The 22628-nt window shown below is 42.2% G+C and overlaps 1 protein-coding gene across 2 annotated transcripts in view; it reads left to right on the forward strand.

Moving 5' to 3' along the window:
* The first annotated feature begins 357 nt into the window (after positions 1-357).
* Positions 358-22628, forward strand: part of SIAH3 (siah E3 ubiquitin protein ligase family member 3) — a 78956-nt gene continuing 56685 nt past the window's right edge. The window contains exon 1 of one of the 2 annotated variants that reach the window (XM_073344664.1): positions 358-586. In XM_073344664.1, coding sequence (XP_073200765.1) covers positions 452-586 — 135 coding nt within the window. In that variant the 5' untranslated portion in view covers positions 358-451. The remainder of the gene's footprint in view (positions 587-22628) is intronic. The other variant, XR_012158995.1, reaches the window with a different exon arrangement.

Below are 22628 nucleotides of genomic sequence, written 5' to 3' on the forward strand. Positions count from 1 at the left end.
TTTAATGTTTTATATTTAGCCTTGGTATTAGAGAGCTCTTATGTTAAATTAAGTCAATTAATAAATGGAGACATTAAACAATCAATTTTGTCTGCATATCTCCACAGCATTATGTATGGCTGGCTGTAATCACAAGATAAATGCAATGTGCTGATGTATGGTAATGTTCAATAATGCATTCTCCACCAGGCTCAATTCATCAGGGAGTTTTTGTAGGGGGGTGCAGCATTTGTTATTGGCTGTCTCTGGACCTCAAGGATAACATTCCGGTCCTTTTGATTGGCTGACCCACTGCTGCAAGATTCTAACCGTCTTATTTTGACGATGAATATGAAGGCACACTAAGCTATGCAGGAGTGTAGTTCTCACAGGCTGCACTCCTTCCCCAGTCTCAAGGACTGACAGTCTCCTTCATTGCTTTCCTCACCAAACAACAACAACAAAAGTTGTGATGCTTTTCTTCACCCAGTGCTTTGGGGCTGTATTAGATCTTATTCACCTTAGGTTTCAACATTACAAGGCTAAGAGGGTTTTTTCAGCGGCTGGGCAACTTGTCTGTGTTGTAAACCCAACACACAGCCTAAAGGTGAGTTAAAAATATGTTTCTATTCCAGTGTTTTTTGCTACTCATTTGTTTCTCCATAGGGAGTGAAATGATGTTCTAGCACAATAGGCAGATTGTTGTGAACACATTACTAGCAAAGAGACTGTTTCATATGGTCTTTCTGTTTGGTTTACTTTAGAGCTAAAGGCAAGCAATCAGTGGCTACAGGGAATACTGTGAAGTTGGTGCTTCTCCCGCTAGTAGCCCATCCCTCCTCCCCCTTCGTCTGTGTATCAAATATTCAAGAGGCAAATGTTTGGAAAAAATTATTGGAAAAGTTAGTTTATTGAAAATGTGTTTCCTTTTGTGAAACATTGCGAACACAGATCCTGGAAATCCTTCTGAACTGTCTGATACCAAAGGGTAAAGTGCTGCTGACTAGCAAGCTGGAGAGGGGGGGAGAGAGGTTTTCTTTGAGTGTTTGTCTATTTCTTCTAAAGGGAATTTGAACAATTTCAACTGGCATATAAAGTGCCCCTAGTCGTTTGCAAGGTGAACATATTTTAGTCATGAGTTTAAATTAGCCTTAATAAAGCAAAACCATTTATAGTCCCCATACAATAACCCTCTTGCTATATGCTCTTAGTAAGTTTCTAGATTTCCATTGACATAGCTGAGCCTATGCCCAAACCCAATGATTGTGATCTCATCTAGAGAGGAACCAAGCAACTAGTGAAGCAAACAGACTACTGGGAGTCTTTAATGTGTTTATTATGGTAACAAATTAGCAGTTTTATCAATGCCCATCTTGGCTTGCTGGAGGTCCTCACTGACCTCTCTTGAACAGAAAGTCCTGTCCTGCCATGCACTAGCCTCATCTAAAACCACAGATGGATTCTTTAGGCAGACTCTTCTTTGGCTGTCCCAAAGTCCTTGTCAGGACCTCAAAGGGAACCTCTTCCCAGCATAGGGTGTTAAGGGATCCTTTGGGAGAACAGGTCTCGCCTCAGAACTCGGGGCCAATGGCAGGTAGGCACCTAAATGTCTTTAAAATGCCATTGGTTATTGCCACCACAATCTTGTTTTTCATTATTCCAGAAAGTAGCTCTCACAAAATGCAGGCTGCTAGGAATGCTATTTACAGTATCGGACAACACTAACTTGGGGAGTCACACTGTTGAGATGAGGTCATTTCTAGAAGTACAGCCACTCCTGGAGGGTATGTTTCTAAGCATGCTAAGAGCACGTTGGGAGCCCCCAGCAGTGTGGATGAGGTAGGGCAGGCATTGCAGGGCTGCAAAGGGAACATATAGAGACTAGCTCACTTCTCGTCTCATCTCTTCCAAAGTGGTTCCCTCCCTCCCCCACCAATACAACCTATTTAAAAAAACTGTTATCTTAAGGTATAATGTGTCTGTTCAGAATAGGTAGGAACTATGTAGAAAGAAATATACAGACTCTGTATGTGGAGGGAAGATATTTTAACAAAATGGATAATTCTATTTTAACCCCTTTGATATATCACGGTAGCAGGAGACCATCAAATCATTCTGCTTAAAACAACAACAACAAGCAGGAAACGAGTGTCCTAGGTTATTGCCAGTTGAGATACAGTGGAGCCGAGACAGGTGCCAGTCCAGCCGGATGTAGAGTGCCCATGGAAGGCAGTGGAAGTTTAGGGTGCTCAGCACTTTGGCAGATTGGGCTTGCAGTTAATCAGAGCATTCTTAATTTCTCTCAAGTTGGAGCTGCAGTCTGTACATTCCAATGTTTTGAAACAATTTGGTGCTTCTCTTCTTTATCCCCAGAAATAAATAGTGTCTCACTATCTGAGTTCATAATGGCTGAGCCCTTCAGGGGCCTGATCCAGAGCCCACTGCCGTCAGGAGTCTTTCCATTGACTTCACTGGGCTTTGCCTCAGGCATTACATGCAGAAGTCCCACTGAAGCAAATGGGAGTTTCAGATGTGGTGGAATGGCAGGATTGAACCCACAACAAAAACGCCCCTTTCCTTCAATGGGAGTGGCTCATGAGGTGGGTTTGCAGGATCAGGTCCAGCGAGCATGTTTCACTGCATACGTTATAACACTAGGGGACATGAGTGTGGTGAAGAAATCATTTCAATATGAAAAAAAACAATGACTTCTAAAGTGAAGTGTGCTGCAAAGTTATTAATGTAGAAATGATCTATTACTTGAAACTTGTCATAGAACACTATAATAGTGAAATAGTTTCAAAGATTTCTATATTTGGTCATTAGAAAAATGATAACTGTTATTTAACTGTCATAGCATTAGCATCTAAAGACTACAAACAGGTTGGGCCTCATAGTGCTAGGCACTGTACAAATATGTAATAAATTACATACATTATGAACTTTAGAAATAAAATACAAGTGATGTATTACTTTAAAATAAAAAGGCAAATATACTCCTTAGGTGACTTATAGTATTATGACAAACTTTGATGTCCCATATTTTATTATCCATGATTTGGTCATTTTAACCATAATTTTTTATTTATTTATTTATTTTTGGACAATCCTAAAATGTAAAACAAGTAAAAACAGCGATTAACTCTCCAAGCTGTAACAAATCTGACCGAGAACAAGGGCCATGAGCGCAAGTACTTTCCTCACCCAAAATGATGAGCATTTGTGCTCACACTAAAATTATCATCTCTTTGGGCAGGGATTGCTCTTACGGTAGCAACCAGATCTGTGGTACGCCTAGCACAATGGAGCACTGATGTGATTGCTACTGTATTACGAATAATAAATGAAAGGCTTTTCGCATTTCTTTATATGATCAATTATCTTGACACACCCCTTATGGGCAGATCTTCAATTGGTGTACACTGGCATAGCTCCACTGAAGTCAGTTTGCACCAGGGCCCTCATCCTGCACCATTAAAGTCAATGGGGGCTTTCAATGCATGTAGGATCAAGCCCAATCTGAGGCTCTGTGGTTACACATCATGTACATTTTACATGATTACGTGATCCTGTATTTACCAAGATGTTTACTGACCAGTGCAATGCAGGGAAATGCTAATATTCTGCAGCACAAGATTGTGCGAAGTTCCAGTCTTCCTAACACTGTGGTAAATCCAGAGGAATTCCAGTGCTCCAGATTCATTCCAGTGTACTGTAACTGCGATCAGAATTCAGCCCCATGACTGTAAAGAGAGTGCCACTTTACCAATTCCTTTAGTGCTGGTCTGTATGTTGGCAGTAAAATACACACTTACAACACGTATTCTTCCTCAGGCAGAAAAGACTTAACTAGGGTGGCTTATGCTCCATTTAGTGGTATTTTAAAAAAAAGTTAAAATATCAGTGCAGATAGCTGTATTGATCTGCTGTTGTTTTCTCTTCGTATGACAGACTAACACAGGCAGCTGTAAACAAGGACAGACAAGATTACAACCATTGCCCTCAATTTTCTTTATTTGATGTGGGTATAAATAGGTTTTTTGAAGCCTATTTCTCTTTCTTGCAGCTTTTTGTACTTTCTCCTTACATGAGCTTTCACAAGAATGCCACAAGCATCTTAAAACCAGAGGCATGTGCTGAGCTGTAATCAAAATTCACTTGCTGAGCAGAGAAAATCATGTATTTACTATGCTTCTATAGGTCACCTTCATTCTCAATCATATTATATCCATTACTTAGCAACCTGGGATTCCTTCAAGCATACAGACAATGTGATGCCTCCCTTTTGAAATAAAAGGCAAAAGCATTATTATGTAGCTAGACACTAGCTAAATGGTTACGCTCTTTAAGACCAAGATAATTAAAGGGGGTTGCTTAAAGAAGCAATGCTCATTTCGCCTGGATAAAGGCCATTTAGCTTACTGTGAAAGTTTTAAGTACTTTCTCTGTGTGGAAAGAACAGGAATGTACACTGGTTCATGTGTAAAGAAGGGTCAGTGTGTTTCTTTTCTTTTCTTTTTCCCATTAATGATAACTCCACTGTACAGGTTCCTCTTCCTTCCAGATCCTGCTAATCTGACCACAAGAGAGGTGGTGAAGCTATCAGCTCTTTCATGTCCTATATTTCAGTTCCCAAACAGAACATAGGAAGGCAGGAAATTACGGGGATGGCAGAAGATCAGTGAACTCAAAAGTCTCTGCTTCTTTCCTTTTGCTGCAGCAGTTCAGCCTTACAATGGAGTATGTCCTCCTTAATTATTATTATTAATATTATTATTAATAATAATAATAACAATAACAGTAACAATAATATAATATTTTTATTAATGTTGTGCCTACGGGCCCTAATCAAGATTGAGGCTGTTTTGCGCTAGACACTGTACACACACATAATAAAAAGCCCCCAAAAGTTTACAATTTATGCCCTGGTGACTTTATGTAACTCTATCCACAAGTACTCCTTTTCTTTTTGCGAATACAGACTAACACGGCTGTTATGCTGAAATCTATCTTGTTGTGATTAATGCCACCTTCCTTTGTTTATTACATACGGTCATTCTTTTCTCGAATGTGTTGTGCTTATAAGACCATCCTTCCTCCTTTCTATAGGACCTTTAGGCTCTCATGACATTATCATAACGGACGATATTTAAAGAGGTGCCCAAGCACTGCTTAATCTTGTAGCCGCTCAGAGTATTGCATGGCTCACAGGGCCAAACTGTTGTAACCAGATCTTTAAAAAACCCAAACAAATCTGCTTTAACTGAAGGAGAGAAGGGTTTTTAATCCTGTTATAATACTTTGTCTCCACGCACACTGGTCAGCCAGGCTGCGTTGTAATCCACTTTATCCCCAACAGACTTTGAACCAGGATTAAGTGCCGTGGTGTATTGTACACGCACGTGGGATTTAATTATTTATTTAGTGTAAGGAAAGAGAGAGACAGCTTGAAATGTGCTGCTAACAACCCACTTTGCTATACTTTCCCACTCTCCCCAGCCAGAAGCCCTTCCTTTCTGGTTCAGGATTCTGACTAGTTTAGTTCATCAGGCAATTTCCCATATTTAAGTAGTACTATAGTAACAATAACCACTAGAGGGCATTCAGAATACAATATGTACACACATACTACATTATAAACATGGTTAGTGGGATAGTGCAAATGAGTCCTTATTAGCTTCAGGTTATTCCTCAATTAATATTTGACACAGTGTAATTTGAAGAAGAGGTAAAAGCTTTAGCTAAAGCCTTCGGTGTGAGCATAGTGTCCCTAGAGAAGGCGCCAACCGTAGCTGACTTGCTGCATCCCTTAACCACTGCCTCAGCTGAGCAGGCGTCAAAATGTAAACCTGGAAATCAGCGTAATGACAAATAGCCAAGAAACCTCCGCAGTTTGCTACATCTCTGTGCAAACGCAAACATCGTGATTCATGCACGACCCTTTTCCTGCATCAAAGGCATGTGGGAGCATGCTTCACTGACTCTCCCTTGGGGGAGACCATCTATTAATGCCTCTATCTAGCTAATCCCTGGAGTTCTTCTCTTTTGTAACCCATTAACCCTGAGTTTATAGACACATGCACAAACACACACCCCACAGAGGCTTAGCACAGGGCAACAAGGGCTCCATTTTAAATGTCTAACACAGACATTACAGTTTAAAATTAGGACAGCTCAGAGTTTAAATGTAATCACATAGAACAGCAGTTGCGATCTCTCCTAAGAGAAAATTAAGCAAAAGAAATGGAGGGAAAAATAGTTTCTGACTTAATCGTCTTAAAGTGCCCCCCCCCTTGAGGGAGATTAACTATTGCTATTGTCCGTCATGATAAATTTTTTTTGGTGTTGAGAGGAATGTGATTTAAAAAAAGTTTTTATTAATGAGAAAAATTTCCTCACAAGAAGTTTCAAGTCAGGCATTTTCAACAGAAGACAGTGCAGTTTTTATAATATTAGAGAAATACCCATCTTCTCAGCAGGGGATTTGACAGCAGGTGTTTATAACTAACTATCTAATAGGGTCCCACATGCTGATCCATCAGCCCCACCCACAACACACAATACCCATCGTCTTTCAATGTAGTCCTTAAATTCTGTTGCACATAATGGGCTAATACGTCTCAGGAGGAATGTAGCCCCATAGGGTGACTATTGCTAACACACTGGGTGCAAATGAAAGAGATGTGTGAATGAAAGGCCTGACAATGTAAAATGAGTTGATAGGTCTCGATCCGGTTCCCAGTGGACATGTGTCACACAAAAAATAATCGCAACTGGCACTAATTGGCATGCTTTGTAGGTTACTCAGCAGAGAAGCCACAGATTAAATGCAGTATTGCCAACCCCATGCATTCAAAATCAGGGGTTTAGACACCCTTAAATCATGAGTTTGGCTCAAAAATCATTTGTCTTTTGGTGTTGGAGACTTTAGGGTCTATGTTTTCAAGCTTTTCTCTGCACCCACGAGGGCTAAAAATGTACTTTTCTTTTCTTAAATGAAAGCTGAGATGCTTCGGTTCCGGCCTGTGGGGTGGGGGCTCATAACACACCTTCAAAATGGCTAGACTCGCAATAAAATTGTCCAAGCTGGCAACATTGTAATGTTCATGGAGACTGAATTACCTTCTCACCCTCCTTACAAGTCAGGGTTAAGACATGTTCCAGGTGGAGGGTGGGGAAGCTTTACATTGACACTGCCTATTCTGAACCTGTTCTGGGACGAAACAGAAGCTGTGATAAATGTATGACACACAGGCATACTGATAAGAGACTGGACTTTATTTTCTGGTTCTACTCATCTGACCTGGGTCAGGGTGACAAAGGTTAATACTCCTGCCGTATGAGAGGGATCAATAACCCGGGGAGTCAGTTTACACAGAGGATTCCAGAACTGTCAATCTGGCACCTCTCATGTGCACAACATTTACACACACAAAGGAAAATAAAAGACCCCTTCATTTGCCTTGAGAGATGTTGCCCTCAGGCCTGTGACTGGGAGGTGGGAAGGGAAGGAATGCAGTTTCCGTTTGATAGGATGAAGCTTTCTTTAGAAAATCAAAAGGGATCTAGGAAATATTTTGCCTCCATTAGGCTCAATTTTTATAATCGATGCTGTAATGCGAGGAGAGATAAGCTGCCAAATTCAGTTGCTCCAGATCCAAACTTTGCCAGTCTGAGAGTGTTCAGAGCTGAGGTTTTTGTCTGGACACAGCTGTAAATGTGAGCAATTTCCTAGCATGCCTTTTTGTCCTGATAGGTGTTTTTATTTGGAAACTGAAAGCCTGACTGTTAAGGCATTAAGCACCTTATCGGATTGTTTCATTTTTATTTCTTTTCATAGCCTGTCTCTTTCTGTTAAGTACCTTCCTCTCCTTTCTGTTGTTCCTCACACTGGTACTTGCCTGCTGTTAGACAATCTGAAGCAAAAGGTTTTCCTGCTTCTTTTTAATAATCTGATTTTGGCCTGCTCCTGTCCCCACTCCACAGACTTCAGTGCAGGATTGGGTTCCTTATTTGCAATTTAAGTAATTGAAACAAAATTGCAATCATTCAATCAACTAATTGTTCCATGCAATCAATTCAGCTATTGTTAGACTACACCAGCAAAACAATCACCAGTCAAGTCAGAAGATATTCAGGAACTGTAAAAGCAGAGAGATTTAGCCCCTTTCCCCTCATTGATCTGAATGGAAACGTGTGGCTAAATCTGAATGCATCATGTACTTTCAGACGTTTGTCAATATCTCTGTTTACTGGAATTAGTTTCTAGAGATATATGACAGGTTTCAGAGTAACAACCGTGTTAGTCTGTATTCGCAAAAAGAAAAGGAGTACTTGTGGCACCTTAGAGACTAACCAATTTATTTGAGTATAAGCTTTGGTGAGCTACAGCTCACTTCATCGGATGCATACTGTGGAAAGTACAGAAGATCTTTTTATACACACAAACCATGTTCGCGCAGGAAGCCGGGACAGGCTGAGAAGCAGGCCGCGGCTTCCCGCTCAGGCCCAGGGAGGCGGAAGTGAGCTGGGGCGGGGGGTGTGAGGAGGGCCACCCGCACCGCAGCAGGTAACCCGGGGAGGGGGTGCACAGGGGAACCGCTCCCCGCCCCAGCTCACCTCCGCCACCCTCTGCCTGAGTGGGAAGCCGCGGCCTGCTTCTCTGCCCTCCCCGGCTTCCCGCCGAACAGCTGAGTCACGGGAAGCCGGGGCAGGGGTGCGGAGAAGCAGAGCGGGGTGGTGCGTTCAGGGGACGAGGTGGAGGTGGAGCGGAGGTGAGCTGGGGCCGGGCACGGGGCGGGGAGCTGCTGGTGGGTGCTCTGCACCCACCAAATTTTCCCCATGGATGTTCCAGCCCCAGAGCACCCAGGGAGTTGGCGCCTAAGGCGCCACTTTTGATGTGATCAGTGGGGGACTGGCAGCTTCCCCTGCTCCCCCGCTAGCTATGCTACCCCACCTCTAGGAGCCAGAGGGACCTGCCGGATGTTTCGTGGGAGCTGCCCCAGGTAAGCACCCCTGGGACTCCCCACCTCGCCCCCCGGCAGGTGCCTCTGGCTCTTAGGGGTGGGGTGGGCACCCACTACAGTGGCGCACGAGACCCTCCTGCCCGGTTCTGGGGGCAGTCAGGGGACAGGGGAGGGGGTGGATGGGGCAGGCGTCTTGGAGGGGGAGTCAAGGAACGTGGGGGTGGGTGGGATGGGGCAGGAGTCCCGGGGGGCGGGGTTGGGCAACGACCCCCTCGTGGGGTGAGAAGGGAACCTGTTGTTAAGATTCTGGCAGCTGACTGACTGAGACCCACCTGAACCTCACTGAGGTTTAGAGGCATTTCTGAGTGTCTGGCAAACAATGGATTTATCCGCACATCATTCCTGTGAAGAAGGAGTGTGTTGTTATCCTTATTTTACTGATGGTGAAACCAAGCTCCAGAGAAGTTAGGTGACTTGCCAAAATCCCACAGGAAATCTGTGGCACAGGTTGGAATAGAATCCAAATCCCCTGACTCCCAAGCCTGGAGCTTACCAAGATTGTCCTTTGTCTGGCACCATCTGTCCATTGAAATGAAAAGCAAAGCACAGAAAAATGGAGCACAAATGAGATAGGTTACTGATTTGATCAGATTTTTTTCCTCTTATTGTGTAGAAAACAAATAAAGGCTACAGATAAACAATGAGGTGGGCTTCAACAGATCAGAGAAGAGCATCACCCCACCAGAAAATGAAAACTTGCTTACAATATTAGAGACTGCCATGTGGAAAATAAGCAAAGTAATAAGTGTGAAAACCTAGTAAATAAACACAAAGGGGGTTCTGTGTCCTGGCTGGGGTAGGCAAAAGGTTACGGTCACCTTCAGGCTTTGCTGAAATGAGAGTTTGAGACGGTAACTGCAGGATGACATTATTGACAGTGTCAGAATATTTAGCATTGCAGACCCACATCCTGCAAACAGATTTGTACTGGACTTTAAGCACAGGAGTAGTACCATGAACTTAAAGGGATTACTCACATGCTTAGAATTTAGTGTATGTGTAGATTTTTTTGTGAGGTTGGGGCCTTAGTCATCTGTCTTCATGCTAAAGGTATCCAAATTTCATTCAGATGGAGACTGTAGTAGGAACTTGCCAGGAGCCTGAGAGCCACACTTAATTTGCATATAACAGAGTAGAATTCAGCCTTCCTCTTCTTTTAATAGGGAGATACATGCTAGAAAAACTACTGGTTCCCATACTGCAATGCATCATCCGCTCCAGTAAAGATGCAGGGTTGCATATTGGGTCCTGTTGTCTCTACTAGCTGCATCCTTCTGATAACGATAAGGACAATTGTAAACTACATTTTAGAGCCGTGTGAGCCAGGTTTGGCTTGTGGGCTGCATGTAAGTTTCTTCTTCCGAGAGGTACTAAGAGCTCGAGAGAAGATGTCTCTGATTATGGGTAGCTATCATCTAACAAGTAATAAATCTGGCCAGGCCACTTCCAGGTCTGAGACCACAGCTAACAGAAAATGGTTCCTTTTTTGTCCAAAAGAAAATCCAGCCAAGATTGTCATGCCTCTTTAAGATAAACACAGGTGATATGGATATGAGCACCGCATCCAAACATCATTTGCAATATTATTTTACAAGTGTGTGCAAGTTACCTCAAGGTACAGATAAGGCAACATGCTTCCTGTCCCAAAGGGCATACAATTTAATTTCAGATTATTTCAAAAAGAGGGGTGCCACAAAACAAAAGGGTGAAGGCAGAGGAGAAAGGTATGGACTTAAGATCGTGTGGATACTCAGCGAAGAAGTGGAAGATACCTGGCAATGTGAAACAGATACTTACTTAAAAAAACAGGTCTATACAAAAATAAATACATGTCATTGACTCCTTTCTTGTAGGAGTCATGGAAGATGGCGCTTTTCAGGAGAAGTGGAGAATGGCTTTTTTAGACTAGCTCAGGAAATATGTAAGGAAGGGAGTTGAAGCAGATAAACAGGGCATTGAAGCTGATTAGGAGACGGACACAGTGGGTGGCTGGGATGGATAAGCAGGCAGGGGCAGAGCTGTGCAGGGCCTTTAGTCCAAGTACAGGAAGTTTAAACTGCAGTGGAGAAGGGGAGCCAGTGGAGTAATTTGAAGGCAGTAGGTGTGATGTGGGCAGATCAACAGGCCAGGAATATCATTTTAACAACTATGTTTAATATGTATTGTAAAGGGGGGCTTTGTGGGCTTTGTGTAGGGGAGACCAGAGATGAGGAGAATTATTCCAAAATATGCTTAGCGGTATGTCAGTCACTCATTGATACATACAGGCAATGTGAAATACATTACTAAATGGAGAAGACAGAGTGATCTATATCCAGATGCCTACAGCAAGCCCTGTTTTAAGTAGAGTTGAGTGAATAATTTGCTCAATGAATTTAGCCTCTTTCTCCTTGTGGAATGTCTGCAAGTGGATCGAGGATTCCTAGCTTTTATTAAATTAATGTTATAATTATTTTTTTAACTCTATGGCTTGCTCACAAGCAGTTCTCTAGCAATCACGTTAAGGGCCACACAGACTTGTCTGAGGTGTCATTCCTAAAAATAATTATGCTGTTTATAATACTTATTGGCTGGGATGCAGCGTTTAAATGTCCTCTCATTCCCACAGAGTAATTGTGTATAATTGGTGGGTCACGGTCCTACTTGCAAATGGGGTGGTCAGATCCATGTTTGACTTTAATTTCCTCTGTGCCAGGGCTCTAGTGAGGGCTTTGAGGAACTGCTGTCAGGGTCCTATCCCCTGTAAAATACACCACTTGTGCATGAATGCTTGGCAGTGAACTCTTGACAGTGAACTGTTCACACACACTTTTCAATGTTTGTAGACTGTGAACACAAATAAGGCAGCCAGGTGGCTGAATCAAATTCATTTTAAACTGGAACGACTACTTGCAGGCAGTTTTTTTTTATAGGCTTCACCCAGCTCAAGATTTAAGGTATCTTGTGAAAACAGATATAAGCACTTGTGATAGTTCTAAATCATTTCACCCAATTCCCCCTTGCAGCCTTACTGGAATCTTCCTTCCAATTGTAATTTGTGCCTGGAACCTCAGAAGAGTGTAAATCAGCCAGGAAATAATATAGCTTTAAAACAAATGAAACTTTTACTGGATTTCTTAGTGTAACAGAAAATATTTCAGAAGGAGACTCAAAGCTAAGGTTATGCGAGGTTGTATAAACACAGCCACAGGCTTGTAAATAACGGAAAGTCCTGATTACCAAGCCTGAATTTTTCTTTCAGGCTGTTGGGACAAGATGACGGCACTATCAGAAAACAGATCTGAAACTAGCTGAATCTCTCCAGTGGCCTGGCAGGGCAATTGTTGATAATTTAACATTTCAGTCATACTGGAAACGTTAGTTTAACTTGCAAGGTATCCCTCAATAATTTTTCCACCCTTCAATGTATTTTTAATAGTGAGCCAATGATTAGAAAGAGTCTTCCTTGATTCACAGATAAATCCAGCAGCAACAGTATGTCACCAATGGCGGTGTCAAGGCATTATGCCTGATTAGTGCTTAAGCTAAAGTCACTTTGATTTGCCAGAAGCCAACCGACCTCCTTTAGCAAGAGAACTCTGACTAAAGAAGCAGATGTTAGTAAGGAAGGAAAGACCTTTTCTTGACTCACTAGCAGGGAAGAATAATTCATGCTGAAACCTGCCTCTCAGCTCTTTATAAAAGTAACCCTTTTTGTTCTTGACTTTTACAGCTTACATGAAAGTTGCAGATGAAATAACATAATGCACGTAGCTCTTTTCCTTCAGAAGGATGCCAATACACTTCATATACCGTGAGCCAAATTCTGCCCTCAGCTACAGCTCACCTAAAGCCTAACTGATTTACTTATTTATAATTCATGTATCACTGTATCATTTCTGAGCACTTTGATGCTTGCATATAACTGAGAGCAGAAAATAGAAGAAGCAACACGATATAGTGGCTTGAGTATGATACTGGGAGCCAGGAGATCCTAAAGCTGATCCCAGTTTTGCAAGTAACTCACTGCCTGGTCTTGGGAAAGTCCTATAACCTCTCTGTGTCTTGCCTGCTCTCTGTAAAATTTGGTTAATAATCATTTCTGACCTCATGTGGGTGTTTTGAGACTTGAGCCAAAATTTTCAGACGTGGGTGCCTAAAGTTAAGCTCCTAAATCTAAATGAAGGACCTGTAGATAAGGTCCATATGATTTTTCAGAAGTGCTGAGAAACCTGCTGATCACATTGACTTCAGTGAGGTTGGTGGGTGCTCAGCTCAGTTCACAGTCTGGCTACATGTACTTTGGAGTTGGAATATGGAATTTGGAAGTTAATTGTAGGTACCCACATTTCATATTTGTGGCCCTAATTACTTCATGATTAACCTGTACGTTGAAAATATAAAACATTTAAAAAGTGTTAAATAATGTGCGTAGGCATCATTCTTCCACTATTCATATGCAGCCACCAATGGAAAAGAACGAAGCAATCATTCTGCGCCAGCATTACTCAGCACCGTTTATCTGTTTGCTTTTAGGAGGGAAAGTGAAGAAAGTTTTCCCCACCTGAAACTATATGGGGTTGTGAGGTTGCTTAGGTAACAGAAAATTATAATCCGAGGTAGAAGAAGTTAGCTGGGATACTATGGCTGGCCAGGATGAGGGTACTAACAACCTTCCGCTTGTGAAAAGTGCCCTTGTCTCTTTGGGAGCATTCACATTCAGTGTAGCTCACCTTGAATTACACCTTTATTTTTTCCCTAGTGAAGACACAATTTAACACCTTCTACCTGGATGTAGACTTCCACGTGGGGTAGACTTCGACATGCTACATTGAGGTAAAAGGTGCTAACTTGCGTCCTCACTAGAAACAAGGTCAAGGGGTCATGCAAGTTGCCAACCTCAATGTATTTTCCAAGTGAAGACAACCCCTTTAATGATTAGTCATGTCTCCTCTATAAGAAAGACCCACCACAGCAAAGCATTCTGGGGCATTTGTCAGCATTGTACTAACTTAAATGGACAGAGTGGAGCCTACTGAATCAGAACTCTGCTGTACCAACCTTAGTTTTCCTTGGCGGTCTCTCATCCACATACTGACCAGGCCTTGCTGAGTTTGGAACATGACAAGCTCGCAGCCTGAGGGGGTATAGCTGCAGGCAGAATTCTGAATAAAATGAGTTATTCTCAACACAAGCAATTTAGCTTCTGACCTTTAAGGCAGGGGACACATAAATCTCACTTACACCCACCTAATACCCTAATGTTACATGGTAAACTCAAAACCTATCAATTCAATGCCCTTACGGGGGTCTTGACTGGTAGATAACACAAGGGATAACCCAAAATCCTTACGGGTTGGGGTAGAACAGGAACAGAAATGCATATCAGAAGAGCCAGGCATCACCCAATGAAATGAATAGGCAGCAAGTTTGAAACACAACTTCACACAGTCAGCCTGGGGAACTCATTGCCAGAGGATGCTGTGACAGCCAAAACTATGATGGGGTTCAAATAAGAATTAGATAAATTCATGGAGGAGTATAGGTCCATCAATGGCTATTAGCCAAGATGGTTAGGGATGCAACTCCATGCTCTGGGTGTCCCCAGCCTCAGACTGCCAGAAGCTGGGAGGGGACAACAGAGGATAGATTACTTGACGATTGCCTGTTCTGATCATTCCTTCTGAAGCACCTGGCATCGGCCACTTTCAGAAGACAGGATACTGGGCTAGATGAACCATTGGTCTGATCCAGTGTGGCCATTCTTAGTGCTTATGACAGGGAATGGTATCTATACAGGTGCAACGTGGTTCAAGGAGAGCTCTTATTTTGTCCTGTCAATGTGTCTTGTTTTTCAGTTTTGTCTGCAAACATCTTCCAAAGTGTTTGAAATGATGTATGAAATTTGTATTCATGTTATTTCACTACAATCAACTGTTTTCTCATTGTGCCTTTAAAAAAAATTAAAATAAAAACGGGGAGATTTTGAAAAAAGATAAAGGTCTCAATTACCCAAAGAGACATACATCTCCATTAGTGAGAGAGGTACAGATCATACAGCAAATTCCATCCAAACCACTGCCTTGCTTTGCTGTAAAACAAAAACATTACTGGGAGCAGAAATTCAAGTGGAAATTGAGCCTTTCCACTGTCTTGTGAGAATCCTAGAAAGGTAGGGCTGGAAGGGACCTCTGGAGGTAATCTAATCCTTCCCTCCACCCTGAGGCAGGATTAAGTAAACATAGGTCATCCCTGACAGATGTTTGTTTAGTCTGTTCTTAAAACCTCCACTGGTGGGGATTCCACAACCTCCCTAGGTAACCTATTCCAGTATTTAACTACCCTTGTCATTAGGAAGTTTTCTCTATCTCACCTAAAGCTACCCTGCTACAGATTAAGCCAATCACCTCCTGTCCTACTGTGATGCTCTCTTGGGGTGTCCAGAACTCTAAGTCACCCTGTTACCCTCTGCCTCAGTGAAAGTGAGATTTGCTGTTGCTAAACTGTACGTCAGCTTCCTGACACTCCAGCTTGTTAACTAGCCCAGCAAACTCCTCAGGATTCTGCCAGTCCTTTCCTTTCCTCGCAGGGAACTCTCGTTGCCCCCAGTACCTCTGCAGCATCCAGCCCCTATCACTGGACACTCACAGAAATTACCAGGTGTGCTGTCTCTAAAGAGATAGAGTACACACCCGTCTGCTGGTTCAGTAGAGGATGCACGCTTCACTTTAATATAACAGCACTGCGATGGATTTATAATAAAACAGCAAGTTTATTAACAAAGAACAGAGATTTAAGTGATACTAAGCAGAGATAATAGAGACAGAAAATGGTAACAAAAGTATGATCATCCTTTCCAGTGACTAAAACGTAGTGGATTGCATTCCCTGTCTAAAATACTTTTCTTACCTAAAGCAACCTTCTAGCATCACCCACACACATGGCAGGAGATCCACAGTTCACACAAAGAGTGCTTCCTCTTTTTCCCTAAGTAATGGATAACTAAGGGGTTCACTCCCCTTCTATTAATAGTCCAGTCAACCTTTGAAATGTGTACTTTTGAAGTGTATCCTCAGATAAAGTTTTTCTCCCCTGCTGTTGATGCTTCAGGAAGCTTCCACCATGTTATTTCCTCATGCTCCTAATAACCTGCTCTTCTGTTGATTTAAAATGCAAATGAAGCATCCTTTGTGCTGGTTTCAGAATACTTGATTCACAATAGATTCCAAGGCTGACAAGTAAATCCATATTCCTTTGTCTAGGAAAACTTGTTTAACAGCTCTACCACCAAGACGTATCTTAGGAACATATTTCCAGCACACATGCATAATTCTTTACCCACCATCTGTACATACATCACACAATGATATTAGTGTCACCAGCTTTCATTTGATGCTTCACACAACAATCTTGGCAGATACATACTGTCGTGAGTTTATCAAGCTTGATATGGGTAGTTGTTACATGGCAATTAACCCTTTGTCAGTGGGCATTAAGGGGCTCTTAGGGTCACCCCATCCTCAGTGGATATAGAGAAAATCGGCCACCATCCTTTTTATAACAACCTCCTGGATATCTGAAGATGATTATCATGTTGTCTCCTCAGCCTTATCTCCTCTAGACTAAACATGCCCAAATCTTTCGCCCTTTCCTCATTGGTCACTTTTTCTAGACTTCATAATTTTTTCTTTTCTTTTGCTCTTCTCCAGACTCTCTCCAGTTTGTCCACATCTTTCTTAAAATGCAGAACCCAACAGTGGACACAATACTCCAGCTGAGGCGGCCCCAGTTCCAAGCAGAGCAGAACAGTTACCTCCCATGTCCTACGTACAACATTCCAGTTAGTACACCCCAGAAATGTGAGACGTATTTCTTACACTCAAAATTTCAAAGAGAAAGAAATGTGTGTGCATAATGGGATAAATCCTTCCCCAGGCAGTGGCCTGAACCACTGGGCTGTGGGTTAGAGAATTCCATAGGGGTGAGACAGAAGGAAATCTCCCCTGGTTGCTGAGCCATGGAAGAGGAGCTCCTGCTCCACTGAGAGCAATGGCTGGAGGATTCATTTAGCAGCGGATCTCTTGTCCTTGCCTTGTCTCTCCTCCAGTCATATTTTATACCTCTGCCTCTGATAGCTCCTACATAGCTCCTCAACAATCAGGGGTATGCACCCCTTGCAGAGGGTCATCAAAGGCTGCACTGCACATTGGAGCTATTCCTCTGCATCTGGAGGCCTCAGAACTGCTAGAGCCGTCTTTCTTCCAAAGACCAAGAAAAAAGTCAGACATTATGGGCCTAACCCTATGGAAGCATGTTTTGCATTGTATAACACAAGTGACCACTGTGAGGGATGCTCCAGCTCTTTATCCCCGTATTTAGTAATAACTTTGAGGTGCAAAGGGCCCTTTTTCATCATATATGGATGGTATGGGTCTGAAGAGTTTGTGGAGAATCTTTACTACACCCTGTTGTGACGCTGGCAGACCTGTGCCAGCTCATGCCAAGGCCCAGGCCTCCCTGAACACCAACTAAGGCATAGCTGGAAACCAGTCTGGCTCACCTATGTGTTAGCATTGTTAAAATGGGTTTTAGAGGTATATGAATGTGTTTACTCTTTATGAAATTATTGTAGGATGCTGCATGTATTAATCTTACTTATAATGTCTCTATCCCATGCTATAAGATAATAGTTAAGTGTTTGCTCTGTAACTATTAAAGTGTTTGCTCTGAAACTGTAAACTCCCACCGCCAGGAGAGAAGCATTACCAACTGTGAAATACCAGTTCACCACAGGAGGTGTTATCTCCTCTCCAACAAAAGAAAGGCTAGAGACACCAGACAAGCCATTGTGGAACATCAGAGGACATAAGACTTTGTTCATTGCTTCCCCCATGTCCATGAAGAGGGGACATGCGCAAAAGCTCCTCCCATGAGCTCGAGCTCTTGGGCAAGGGAATAAAAATCCCTGTCAAGAAGAAACAGTTATTACTATGCTGCCTGGAGTTTGGGGAGGGGAATATTTCTAAGTTTAAACATGGGATCCCCAAGCTGCTTGGATTGGGATAGGCCTAAAGGACATATAGAGTTTGCCTATTACAGCACCTTCTATTCCTTTTTGGAAGCTAAGACTGTCACTCGTGTGTGTGTGTATGTTTACATGCTTTACCCTTGTAAATAACTCTTGTTTCCTTTCCTTGGTTAATAAATCTTTAGTTAGTTTATTATTGGACTGACAAGAAGTGTTGTCTTTGGTGTGTGATCTGAGGTGCAATTGGCCTGGGGTAAGTGAGACTGGTCCTGTGGTGGAGTAACCTGAATGTTCTTGTAACTTGTGGTGTAAGGGACCATCCATAACAAAGGCAGACTTGCCTGGGTGACAGGATAGACCGGAGTGCCCACGGGGACTGTCTGTGATGCCCTGTTATGGCTGTTATAGTGCTAGAGGAGTTCACACTTGATACATGATTGGTGAAGCTAATTATAGAAAACAACCAATTTGGGGTTTGTGCCTTGGTTTGTAACAGTCTGCCCGAGGGTGGCACCTAATGTTCATGAGCAAGGCTAAGATTATATCACGGAGGTCATGGAATCTGTGACTTCCAGAGACCTCCATGACATTTTCCACTTCAGCCACTGTGGAAGCCAGGGGCCCACAGCAACTCCCAGCTCATGGGGGGCCCTTGCAGCTCCCAGCGGCCACAGGTGGAGGAGGGACCCTCCAGATCCCAGCCACTGTGGGCAATTCAGGGGGACCCCGGAACTGCAGCATCGGTGGGTGCCAGATCCCCTCCACTTCCCTATTTTGTCACAGTTATTTTTTGTAAAAGCCAGGGACAGGTCACGGCTTCCGTGGATTTTTGTTTGTTGCCCATGACCTGTCTCTGACTTTTACTAAAAATAACCATGACAAAATCTTTAGCCTTATTCACTGGTACTTCACAGGTGTCAGGCAGCCCTCTGGCTCCTGGACCAAAGTGATACGTCAAAAAATGTTTCTGCTGTATATATTGCTATATCACTGTGGTAATGAGGTTATACTGATGTTGCTGGACCTGCAAAGGGACTATCTTCTTGCTGTCAACCAAGTCTATTCTCACTGTATGATTGGTTGGTTGCCAATCTGTAAGTCAGAATTAACCCAGACAGTGACTTTTGTACGGTCTCAGGGCTGACCTACTTACCCAAATGGCCCTTGCTCTCTGGGTGGCCACTAAGGAGGGTACCCTGTTTTCTCTGTATGGTACAATGAGGATTCAAAGACTACCAATAGGGGATTGGTTTCATTAGTTCTGTTTCAATCCCCACCTATATGCAGATGTTACTCATGGGTTGGAACCAATGAGAAGCCTGAGACATGACAGAGGCAACATAATAGTTCTGCAGATCTGTGAGTCTGAAACCACTCTTATCAATGTACAAAAATCTAGGTAAGATATACATCTTAACTGCATTAATTTCACCCCAGAGTCTCAGAGAGACAGTGCCCTCCCACCAACTGGTATTCTCCACTAGCTGTAAAAGGGTGGGTTCTAAATTCATTTTTACTTCATTTTCTAGATCCCTTGGTATTTTTATCCCCAAGTATTTAAGCACCTCTGATTGCCTATGAAATGGCTACTGGGAGAAAACCCTGCTAGAAGGCAGCTGAGAAATCTCAAGCAGTTCTGACTTTTTTCCCAATTAATTCTATAGCCCTAAAAGTTAGCCAAAATCCTGGATTAATGCTTGAAGGGTGTGGGTTGTGGTATCAGGATTAGTATAAACAAAAAGTTATTGTTGGCATATAGCATCAATATATACTCCCATGAGCCAATCTTAGACCCTGAATGTTTGGGTGAAAGTGTAGGATGATTGCCACAGGCTCTGGAACCAGATCAAACAAGAGGCATGACAAAGAACAACCCTATCTGGTGCCTCTGATATTATCGCATTGGTTAATACATAAAATGCAGGGCCATTAATATAGAAGGTTAACCCATGTTGTAAGAACAAGTCCAAAACCAAATCTTTGGAGGGCATGTAGCATATATTCGCAATTCACTTGATCAAAGGCTTTTTTGCGTTCAAGGTCAGAAGCGCTTGAGTGTCAGGGTCATCATGCTATGCCACTATTACATCTACTAACTGTCTTAAATTATCTAAGTCGTGCCGACCTTTAATAAATCCCACCTGGTTTCAATACATGATGCTGGGCACAACTCCCTCCAGACTGGCTGCCAAAATTTTGGCCAGTATAGTCACATCACCATTAATGAAAAAAATTGGTCTATAGTCTGAGCATAACATGAGCTCCCGCCCTACTTTGGGAATAACTGAAATCAAGGCTTCTGGCCAGATTGTGGGGGAGGAGGGAACTACCTTCTTACAGAGATGTGTTGAACAAGGTAGTCACTTTCCCTTCAAAGGATCTGGAAAAATGTTTATAAAAACAGGCAAGCTGTTTGGGCCAGGAGCCTTACCCAATTTCATGGATTTCAGGGTCTTGATAAACATTCATGTTGATAGTAGTTCCGCTGCTAGCCCACAGTGAGGTGGAGTATTTGTATTTTAACAAGGAAAATTTCCAGGATCTCGTGTGAAGGGGCAGAAGTTTTGTCTTAACAGAAAATGTACAAACTCAGCTTGAACTACATACGGATTATTGAGTTTGTACCTGTTTTTGGCAGAGTGCATAGGTATCCTGGAGAAGGATTTTTAGTGTATTCTTGGTCCAGCTCTGACTTTCCGTTCAAGGAGCACTATGCTTTCCTTTTTCTCCCCCTGTTTTTCTTTTAGCTTCAGCAAAGCTAATAATTTTGTCTCTAAGACAGGCTTTTCAAGTTTCTCAAAGAATCTTGCCAGAGGGAGTTGATGGCTCACAGGTACCCAGGAAGAGGTCAATTTCTTTCTTTAAAAGCATTTCAAAATTGGGGCCTAAAAGCAGCGAAGTATTAAACCTCTGTCTATTTTTGTTTCTTGCCAACTGTGTCAGGAGTAAATTGTAGGATAATGGTGCACAGTCAAAGATCACCATTGTACTAATTGAGGGATTGGATATGGCTTGGGCTAGGTGCCTTGAAATTAAGAAAAAATTCTTTCCTGAATATGTATAATGGACAGGGGAGAAAAATATGTAGTCTTTTTCTGTTGGGTGCATGATCCTCCACATAATCTTATATCTTTAATCATGGATTTCAGTGCTCGTCTGGACCAGGTTGGCTTACAATTAGTAGGGGAGGATCTATCTATTATCAGTTATGGTGGGGATGTGTGTATCTTTGTGCAACTCAGCAGAGACTGTGTTAAAGGTCTCAGGCTCATCCATATTGGCTCCATATATGTTCAATAATTTTGAAGAGATCAGGGCTCCACTTTTAGAAACATTCAACTAGGGAATGCCCAAGGGCCCATTGACTGGTCCATAAACTCCTTCACCTCTCCCCTCCTGTTTCCCTGCCGGCATACTTTCCCTCCTTACCTTGTCAGCATTGTCCCCCTATTGGTTGTAAAGTACTGACTGAGTTAATTTTAGAGTTTAATGAAATGGTTTTTGCATATGAATCATCACACTTTGCAGTATATTACTGATAAATAAAAAACACTATAAACTTATAATTATCTTTTTGTATGGTGATGTTTGCACTGAAAAGCAAAAATTAATAAAAATGCTTTAATTAAAAAACCCATTATCAGCCTGATCCTGTTCTTAATAACATGATGCATTTCCTCTCAATGCCAGTGAAAAGTGAAAGGCACAATTTTATTTTTGCATTTGCAAAACACAGACTATGATTCAAAACAATATTTTATTAAACATGGGATTTATGGTGTAATCAGTCTCTGCCCTTTCAAGATTGCAAGCAAGAATAGAAATTTGAAGAGACACCTCTCTCCCGTGAAAAGAAAACCCTACAAGACAGTAGTAGAGACCTTGCTTCCACCTTCCCTTGCCTGCTATTTCTCAATACTGTCAACCCTGAGAAGTCTTAATAACTGTATGAGCTTGAGCCAGCCCAGAAGCAAGGTCTGTAGAGCCAATAAATTCCATCCTGAGAAGTGAGGCTCCTGATCTTCCAAGGTTTGAGTCTAAATATAATCAATTGATGTTATTTAATTACCGTAAAACAATGGTCCTGTTGTAGCTAGAAACAGATCTATTTGCCATTATTTTACAGTGTAGTAATTAAATACCAGTTGCTTATTTAAAAATATTTACAGAGGAAAAGCCACAGAGATGGATCTCTTCTTTGTGCTCAGTAAATATGTCTACAAAAACCAATTGACATTTAATTAGCTTGCTTATGGGTTTGCTGCTGAAAAAAGCAGTTCAGAAGTATGACACTGAAGTAGATCCTCAAATAAAGACAAATCAGCTGCAGATCAGCCACAATCTCTTGCTTTATTACTGTCTGTTTTTACAGTTCACATGGGCTACTGCCTTCGCATATTTTAAGTTCGACTATTAACCATATGAATATATAATAGACCAAGGTGCACTAAATGAACCATAAATCAATCTATTGTTAGATACCGTACAGATCCAAAGACTTCTATAATGTCCATAACAGTCAAGGGAAAACAGCCAAGGGGTGAGGGGACCCACACTCTATTGTTTTCCATTGACTTTATCCTGTCAATTCATCATGTCCGTTGCTGAAAATATAC

Source organism: Lepidochelys kempii, chromosome 1 (genome assembly GCF_965140265.1).
Source record: "Lepidochelys kempii isolate rLepKem1 chromosome 1, rLepKem1.hap2, whole genome shotgun sequence".
Taxonomy (NCBI): domain Eukaryota; kingdom Metazoa; phylum Chordata; order Testudines; family Cheloniidae; genus Lepidochelys; species Lepidochelys kempii.